Below are 10,091 nucleotides of genomic sequence, written 5' to 3'. Positions count from 1 at the left end.
TTGCTGACTTCATAGTTGCCATTAGTGCTGCTTCCCTTGCACTTAAGAATTTTCCTTTTACCACTTCTTTTTGTCTTCCCTCCTGTGTCTGGAGTTATTTCTATTAAGACAGAAGTTATATCTATTCCATGACTAACTAAGAACTTGTGCCAGCCAGTTACCCTATCACCAATGCTTAGTCCAAAGAAACAACATTCTATCATCACTGTTTCAGGTCACAGGCACCTGAGTTACTATCAACAATCTTTCCTTTCTACCTTGTCAGGAGATGCTATGTGTTAGATTCAGTCAATTGGGAAGACTGGGACTTCACAATATATGAACAGGTTACATTTCAATTGGCTGTCAATTCACAACTGAAAAACTTGGTTTTTAAAGAAAGTCATTCAAGACGTGGACTTTGGTTATCACCCATCATCTGCTGAGCTGCAGCCTTAGACTGCAGTGTTGTTAAGCAGCAAGTTCCACAAGTTTGACTCAGTGACAGTGAAGAAATGGCAACACATTTCCAAGTATGGATGGTGAGTCATTTACAGGAATTTACCAGTGGTGATGATCAATATCTGCTGCCAGTTTATGGAAACTCATAACTCACTCCATCCAAGAAAGCCATGTTTTAAAATAATGCAATTGAAAACAGTTCAAGTGACTTTTAAACAGTTAAAAATAATTACTTTGAAGAGAAAAACAAAAATGCTGGTTAAACTCCTGATTTTCTATTTAACATCAGTGTAAATCACAAGTTTCAATCTCAAAATAGATGACCAGTGATGCAAGTTACATGATTCACTTTACAACAGATAATTCCATCTTCAAATCACAATTCTTTGTATAGGTTTTACATTTCAAACTAATAAAATTACTAGACTTAATAACATTAAGATGAACGTGTTAAAAATATTTCTGGTGAAGAATGCAATAAGTGGGGCAAAATTAATTTAATAAATCGTACATTAAGCACTCAAATTCAGAGGTTAACCACCTCTAATATTACAAAGCTCAATCTTACAGATTTCTAAATGTCAACATGCCAGTTATTTGAATTTACAAAACAGAAGGAAAATAAATCTCATGATTTGCTCTACATACAGCATATTTTACATTAAATAAATTAAATTTCCCAATATTACCTTTTTAGAACAGTGCACTGATCCAGCCAGTAACACATGATTAATATATTCTGCCTTCTGCCATATAATCATGCGCCATGATACAGTTCAGGTTAAAAGCTGGCAACTTCATAGATATGTTAAGTTACTATGTTAAAATTTAAGGCCCTTTTACTGAAAAATTTAATTGATAACATCATTCAAGTCGAGGAATAAATTTACTGGCAAATCACCATATCCAATGTGCCAGAATAATATTTAATACAGAACCATCATATGAAAAAAGTTTAGTTATCGTTCACTCCTATGTACATACAGCCTTGTTAAACACAATTAATGCCACCACGAACAACAAAACCAAAGCTTGAAGTTAAAAGTTCAGCAAACGATCACAAAGCAAGTCTCTGGACCTTAAAATTAACTTGTCTCTTTCTCAGATGCTGAGAAACCTGTGCAATTGTAGCACTTATTTTGATTAATAATAAGAATTATACACAATGTAGATCCAATGAATGGAGACAGGTTATAGAAGCAAAGCTTAGAAATGCTGTATAAGGACATGGGGGTGGTAAGGTAATTATCCTTTTTTTAAATGTATCTTTTTTAATGCTCTGAAGCATTGTAGTTTTTGAAAATATTAATTTATGGGCTTGAATTAATAACTTCATACTTCAAAATCAAAGTTGAGAATATACATCTGAGAAGAGTCAGCACACGTATTTTGCAAGACTCTGCATGTTTGTCTTGCACAGGAAATCAAACTTCAAATTGTTAATTCTTTCAGTGCACACAGCATGTTCCTGCACTAGTAATAAATCACCAACTCCTGAAACATGTATCCTCCCAATATTATACCAGATGATCAGTCCTTCGCAATTTGAGATAAACTAAGCAATGTAATCTTGGAACACAATATGCAGACAATGCTGGCAAGGGTGGAAGCCTGATAATAGATCAGACTTGCACCTTTCAACCATCTCAGTTTGAGTACTTAGTGAACAGCAAAATAATAAGATTTCTACTTGAACAGAACTATCAATGTTACAAAATATGCCAAATTGAAAGACAGCTTTCTAAGTAACAAGCTCATGAATGTTCAGCATAACAGGGTGACACGGTGGCTCAGTGGTTAGCACTGCTGCCTCGCAGCACCAGGGACCCAGGTTCGATTCCAGTCTTGGGTGACTATCTGTGTGAAGTTTGCACATTCTCACCATGTCTGCGTGGGTTTCCTTCGGGTGCTCCGGTTTCCTCCCATAATCCAAAGACGTACAGGCTAGGTGAATTGGCCATGCTAAATTGCCCATAATGTTCAGGGATGGTTAGGTTAGATATATTAGTCAGGGGTAAATATAGAGTGTCAGGGGTAAATATAGAGTAACAGGGTTTGGGTGAGATACTCTTTGGAGGATTGGTGTGGACTTGCTGGGCCGAAGGGCCGGTTTCCATACTGTAGGGATTCTATGATAAATTTATAAATAATTGTAAGCTACCACTGATCTGTAAAGTGGCAGGCAAGCTAAACACAAGTGCTGGTCAATGCTGCTCAAAATGAGTTGACCAGGCACAATCAGATTGTATTTAAAAGTCCCTTTCTAACTCCGTCTCTCAGACCAAATGGGGGAATTTGCTGTGTGGAAAAAGCAGAGGTATTAACCAAAATCTTTTGTCTGCATAATATTTTGCAACAAACCCTGATGCAACTGCCACGTTAAAAAATGCCAATGCATCATAAAGCAGGACACCAGCATATAGTTTGTTAAAGTAGTTACAAAATTATTTAAAAAGGAAGAAAAAACCAAAATTCCAACAATAACAAGAAAGCTTTCTCATTGCCTTCGAAAGAAAGTCATAACTTACTTGTTCATTCACACTTTCAGTTAGGAGGTAATCATTTACTTTGTGATTTACCTTGTCAAATAGGAGATATGTACATTTGATTATAAAATGAAAATAGAAAATTTCACCTTAGCAGTAAGAATCTGCTTCAAAACATTCACGTGTGTGTTTGCATTTTTTTGGACTGGGCTGCAGAGATAAATCATCGGAACAAGATGAAGAGGTTGACACGTGAAATCAGACTAATTTTCAAACCATATCACTACCAAATTAAACATAAAAGGAAAGTTGTAAATAATTTAAAGAGTTGAGGCAGCAAAGTAACCTGAATACAATTAAAATAGTTTTGAAAACAAAAACGATATAGATTACAACTACCACCATTTTTAAACAGGGAAAAGGATGTTAAAACTGATCAGTAAAACCTATTACAAAAGCAATGTACAAAAATGTTCATTCACATCTGTATGATGAATTATTCACCAGTCACCCTTAAAAGATAAATTACACAAAAGCTAATTTTCTGGAAGTGACTGGCAAGCCTGCTATGTTCCCACATTTCACAAAGATCTTCAATGGAGTTGCATATTTATCCTTTCTTGCCATGTCAAGCCATGATTTGTTGAGAGCCAAAACTCCAGCTGTGACGTTGCTGTGTTATGTCCTAGTGATTGTTGCATTTCACAGCAGTTATTGCATTGCAGCACATACAAGATTATCAAGTTTTTCCTATAATCCTTCTGAACCATGACTTACGTAATTACTTCAATTCTATTTAAGGAGATACGTCATTTTAGGAAAATAACAGCTTCACTTTCTCAACACCTTGTTGGAACTGAGCATAATAGAAGTTCATTTGTGTTGTGAAGTCTCTGCATACACTGGACTCCAGATCACCAAATGTGCAATAAAGTGCTGTTCCTCCGACACTCAGAAGTACTGTGACAATGCACAATAGAACTAAAAGGAGGCAGGAATCTCCATTTACTTCATCTAAGGGAAAATAATAAAAATCTAAATCAGTGTGTTGAAGTGTGATCACAATGAAGCTCAATAGCTGAACTCAGTCCACTAATTTGAGACAAACAGAAAAATTGAATTTGCAAATATTTCGAAAGACACTGCTCATTCTCTGTTGACTGGTATTTCAAACCATCAATCTCTGCAATAATATTTCAGAACCATTCATGACCTCATTTTTGAGGATTCAGTCCATTCACCTTCTAGGTTCATATAAAAGCCATAAATCAAGGCTTCATGGTGACTATTGGAATTCTAAGTGTAATAAAAAGCAAAAAAAAACCAGCTAATAAACTAAAATCTCATTCGAAGTTGTACAAGTTTATGGTTTAGAAATGCTGAGCTCTGCACTGAGAATATTGTTTATAAGAGGAGGTTCACTAGCATTGCCAAATATGACAAAATATGAAGAAACACTTCAACATTATTTAGATTATGAAGTGTCATAAATATTTTAAATTACATATATATGGGACTAACATTCACACCATCAGTAGTTGTGGATATAAAACAGGAGAATGGAACATGGACACAAAGTTTGAAAGCAAGAAATGAAAGACTATGGGCAAGAAGAATTTCTACATACAGCAGGTGAATTTGTCTTCAAAAACTCGAATATAGTGAAAAAAACCAATCCTAGGGTAACCCCCCAATTAGAGAGAGGTTGCCCTGTAAGTAGAATGGATGGAATCTTGGAGGCTGTGAAAGGTATTTGGGAAGTTGAGGGAGTTCCCAAGAAAATCTCAGTAAAAGCCCTTTAGAAAAAAAAAGTGGCCTTGATATGCAGGGAGTCGTAAGACTATGGAATTCACTCCCAGTTATCTAGCGAACAGAAATTACACCAGCATTCAAGGTTTGATTGGTAGTTGGATAATAACAAGGGACATGGGAACAAGATGAACAAAGCATGCATATTTAAACTAACTTATAATATGGTACAATTGACAGTATCGATAAGCATAATATCTAATTGTGTGCTACATCACAGACTACTAATTCCATAAAGACAAGTTAATTTACAAAAACAAATGGGAAGAAGAGTGTAAATGTAGGAAAACTAATACTTATCATTGTACACTTCGTAGCTAATTTGTGTATTGTTCTTGAAGGATGCTTGATTTGAATGACATGAAAACATTTCTAAAATACCAGACAGGTATGTGATAAACATTTTCTGGAAACATGGGAAAATGTCAGGAAGAAGAATGTTGGTGAGACCCTCTCTCATACACACCCACATAACCCCCACACACACCCATGTGTGCACACACAGGCTTATGCTGCATCACACTCGCACACTTTACCAAGTATGCACGCACACACACTTTCACGTGCACTCACACACTCTCTCTCTCTCTCTCACATGCACGCACACACAGGTCTATGGGGTGAACTTGCATTTGTAGAATTATATTTGCAGATACATTCTATTTTACTCAAAAAAAACACAACCTGCAGGCAGTCAATCCATGTAATGTTTTATAAATCCCTACTTTGGAAATAGAACCAGTCTGACTCAAGATTGAAATACAGAGACTGTAACCTCACACCTTTTAATGCATTGTCTGAGCTGAGCTGTCACTTTTTAAAAGTAAAACCTTAAGTTATCTCGAGAATGTGACTTAAATAGTTCTGGGATTTACATATTCATGATCCGAAACCTGCAACCCATTCTAAAAGATGAAAAACTTAACAACAATCTAAGGTTTATTCAATATATCATTTCAGTTGCATGACAATAATTTTTTGCTATAAATTCTGTGTCTTATAATCTCGGTACACAGCTATCTGATGAAGGAGCAGTGCTCTAAAAGCTAGTACTTCAAAATAAACCTGTTGGACTATAACCTGGTGTTGTGTGATTTTTAACTTTGTCCACCCTAGCCCTACTCCAGCTTCTCCGCATGAAGAACAGCTGTGTTTACATATTCGGGGAAAAGAAAAGGTTGATTCATTCACTAATACTTGCTTAGCAATTCTGTACTAGTACTTCATTATTACACCAACCAAAATATCATTTGAAATTCTACTAATTAGACAGGTATACTTTTTGACTTTTAGTTTTCATACCACTCCTGTAATCTCTAAATACTGTCATAGTTAACACAATTAGATTTATGATCTAGCACAATTGATTTCGAGATGAAAAGTGGGGCACTGGAAAAACACAGCATTGACCTGTTGTGCTTTTCCAGCACCACTGACTCTCCTGCATCTGCAGTCTTCACTTTCTCCTAATTAAGTTTACACTCAACTGACCAAAATTTGAGGCCTTGCAACCCATTCAGAATGTTAATTTAGATACATGCAAACAAAGCACCATAGAATGCTACCTTACCTTGCTCTAGTGTGTCTTGGGGTTCCTGAAATCTTACTCTCCTCTTTGACTGCTTCTGTTGCACCCTTGTGATTTCTTTGTCCGAATTTCTTTTTTTAAGTATGGACACAAGACCTTCTGGGTGGGTATTCTATAAGGAAAGAATAATTTACAGAATAAGAAATTTACAGAATAAGACATTTACTGTGCACACCAGAACACCTTTGAAATGTGTGTACAAGTAGACAGGGTGGTTAAGAAGGCATTTAGCATGATTGCTTTCATTACTCAGACCTTTGAGTATAGGAGTTGGGATGTCATATTGAGGTTGTACAGGTCATTTGTGAGGCTTCTTCTAGAATATTGTGCCCAGTTCTGGTCACCCTGTTATAAGTTAAAGAGTGTGGTGCTGGAAAAGCACAGCTGGTCAGGCAGCATCCGAGGACCAGGAGAATCGATATTTCAGCCACCCTCCCCTCCCAGCACCTTTGTCTGCCATCGCAATAAGTGTGAAACCTGTGCCCACACCTGCACCCTCGCCTCCACCCAAGGCCCCAAATGATCCTTCAACATCCAGCAGAAATTTACCTGTACTTCCACACACATCATCTACTGTGTCTGTTGCACCTAATGTGGTCGCCACTACATTGGGGTGACAGGACGTCAACTTGTGAATTGTTTCAGAGAACATCTCTGGGAAACCCGCACCAATCAACCCCACTGCTCCATGGCCAAACACTTTAACTCCCTTTCCCACTCCACCAAGGACAAGCAGATCCTGGGCCACCTCCATTGCCAAATCCTAACCACCTGATGTCTGGAGGAAGAACACCTCATATTCCACTTTGGGACCCTCTAACCACACAGGATTAATATGGATTTCACCAATTTCCCCATCACCCCTCCCCCCACCTTATCCCAATCCCAACCTTCCAACTTGGCACCATCCTCTTGAATGGTCCTACCTGTCCATCTTCCTTCCCATTTATTGGCTTCACCCTCCTCTCTGACCTATCACTTTTACCTCCACCTTCATCTATCTATTGCATTCCCAGTTACCTTTCCCTTGGCTCCACCCCTTCCCATTTATTGCTCAGCCCTCTTGGCCCACAAGCTTCATTCCTGATGAAGGACTTATGCCTGAAATGTCAATGCTCCTGCTCCTCGGATACTGCTTAAACAGCTGTGCTTTTCCGGCACCACACTCTTCGACTCTAATCTCCAGTATCTGCAGTCCTCACTTTCTCACCCTGTTACAAGAAGATTATTATTAAACTGGAGGGTTCAGAAAAGTTTTTACCAGGATGTTGCCAGGAATGGATGGTTTGAGTTATAATGAGAGACTGGATAGACTAGGATGTCTTTCATTGGAGTGTAGAAGGTTGAAGGGTGACCATCGAGTTTTTTTGTGTCAATGGTAGCCATGATGTGGGGGTGCCGGTGTTGGACTGGGGTGTACAATGTCAGAGTCACAGGGCAGCAGGTTTGTTTGAAATCACAAGCTTTCTGAACACTGCTCCTGACGAAGTCATCTGATGAAACAGCAGCACTCTGAAAGCTTGTGATTTCAAATAAACTTGTTGGATGATAACCTAGTGTGGGAAAAGATCTGCCACCCTGCCTACCCACAGTAAGCCCACACAGAACACAGGAAATCAAACTTGGACAAACTATACTAGAAACACCCAGAATGCCTCAGCATTGACGAAACAAGCTGACAAGTGAAACTAGATAGAACCATAGTCACTCGCAGACAAGGGAATATACTTCCCAAAACATACTAACAATAAGCTTCCTGGACCTAGTCAACACAACTGTCCCAAAGCCCCAAGGGTAGTCTGATAACACAGCAATACCAAAGCCGCACAAAAGACAGGTCAGGCGGACAGGCACCAAAGGATCTCGCTCCCAGGACAGGAACAATGGAAGCACCTTACTGTTTTAAGAGAGACATTCTCACCTACCTGCAAAGAGAGTTGGAATCTCCTGATCCCATCGGGAACTCATCTATATTGTCAGTTTGTTGCATTGTTTCACAACCAGCTTATTCTTCCCTTAACTGTTTTTCAATTAACATTGTAATTGGATTACATAATTTCTAAAAACATTGCATTTCCCATTTTAACTAATCTTATTGTACAAGATTCCTATAAAACCTGGCTTCATCCTCAGCTTGAAGAAGAGATGATTGGGAGATACCAGTGTTGGACTGGGGTACAAAGTTAAAAATCACACAACACCAGATTATAGTCCAACAGGTTTAACTGGAAGCACTGGCTTTCAGAGCGCCGCTCCTTCATCAGGTGGTTTTCTGATGAAGTGGTGGAAGAAGGTACAGTTACAATGTTTGAAAGACACTTGGATAAGGTTTGAATAGGAAAGGTTTGGAGGGACGTGGGCCAAATGCAAGCAGGTGGGACCAGTTTAGTTTGGGAGCATGGTCAGTGTGGATGAGTTGGACCAGAGGATCCATTTTCATCCTGAATGACTGATTAAAAATCAACAATTCCCAATTTACCACTGCACAAAGCTAAACATTTTAGCATTCACAGAGGCAGATTTTCGTTGCTGAATCTATTTCTTTAGAGCCCTCTTGTGACATAGTAGTAATGTCCCTACCCCTGGCCTGGGTTCTAGGCCTACCTGCTTCAGAGGTATTAGCATTATAGAGATGTACAGCAAGGAAGCAGACCCTTTGGTCCAACTTGTCCATGCTAACCAGATATCCCAACCCAATCTAGTCTCACCTACCAGCACCCAGGTCACATATCCCTCCAAACCCTTCCTGTTCATATACCCATCCAGATGCCTTTTAAATGTTGCAATTGTACTAGACTCCACCACTTCCTCTGGCAGCTCATTCCATAAATGTACCACCCTTTTCATGAAAAAGTTGCTCCTTAGGTCTCTTTTATATCTTTCCCCCTCACCCCAAACCTATGCCCTTTATTTCTGGACTCTGGGACCCAAGGGAAAAGACTGTTTATTTATCCTATCCATGCCCCTCATGATTTTATAAACCTCCATAAGGTCATCCCTCAGCCTCCGATGCTCCAGGGAAACCTCTTCTTATAGCTCAAATTCTCCAACCCTGGCAACATCCTTGTAAATCTTTTCTGAACCCTTTTGAGTTTCACAACATCTTTCCGACAGGATGGAGACCAGAATTGCATGCAATATTCCAATAGTGGCCTAACCAACGTCCTGTATAGTCACAACATGACCTCCCAACTCTGGCACTCAATACTCTGACCAATAAAGGAAAGCATACCAAACACCTTCTTCACTATCCTATCTACCTGCAACTCCACTTTCAAGGATCTATGAATCTGCACTCCAAGGTCTCTTTGTTCAGCAACACTCCCCAGGACCTTACCATTAAGTGTATAAGTGTGTGTAATAGTAACTCTGGACAGGTTGATAAAAATACATTTCTATTTTCATTACATCAGTGAAATATTGTGGAAATACTATATTACTGGAGGTGCTATCTTTCAAATCAGATATCAAACCAGGACCTTGTACATCTGCTCATATGGGCACAAACAATGGCATTGTACTACTATCCAAGAAGTGTGCACATGACTATTTGGGTGTTTGTCCTGGCCAGCTGCCACATTTTAACCACCATCTACAGACAGTTTGCCATTCGCTTGATTGCTGCTTATGGGACACTTGTGATTAGCACAAATTGACTACCAAGTTTTCCAAGAAATGACAACCAACACACTTCAGAAGTAATTAATTCATGAAAACAACAAATGCTGGAGATCGCAGTAGGTCAGACAGCATCCATGGAAAGACAG

At 38.8% G+C, this 10,091-nt stretch overlaps 1 protein-coding gene across 2 annotated transcripts in view; it reads right to left on the bottom strand.

The window, feature by feature from the left end:
• Window positions 1-646: 646 nt before the first annotated feature.
• The window catches only part of cnsta (consortin, connexin sorting protein a), a 97,857-nt gene continuing 88,412 nt past the window's right edge, over window positions 647-10,091 (bottom strand). For both annotated transcript variants that reach the window (XM_043695434.2, XM_043695433.2), the window contains 2 exons: window positions 6,307-6,436; window positions 647-3,941 (listed from right to left, as the gene is read on the bottom strand). In XM_043695434.2, coding sequence (XP_043551369.2) covers window positions 3,742-3,941; window positions 6,307-6,436 — 330 coding nt within the window. In that variant the 3' untranslated portion in view covers window positions 647-3,741. The remainder of the gene's footprint in view (window positions 3,942-6,306; window positions 6,437-10,091) is intronic.

This window comes from Chiloscyllium plagiosum, unplaced genomic scaffold, assembly GCF_037043375.1.
Source record: "Chiloscyllium plagiosum isolate Xiang-an unplaced genomic scaffold, Cpla_swu_hap1 HiC_scaffold_10, whole genome shotgun sequence".
Classification (NCBI taxonomy): domain Eukaryota; kingdom Metazoa; phylum Chordata; class Chondrichthyes; order Orectolobiformes; family Hemiscylliidae; genus Chiloscyllium; species Chiloscyllium plagiosum.
The sequence above is the reverse complement of the archived record's forward strand: the minus strand, read 5'-3'. Positions and strand labels throughout refer to the sequence as shown.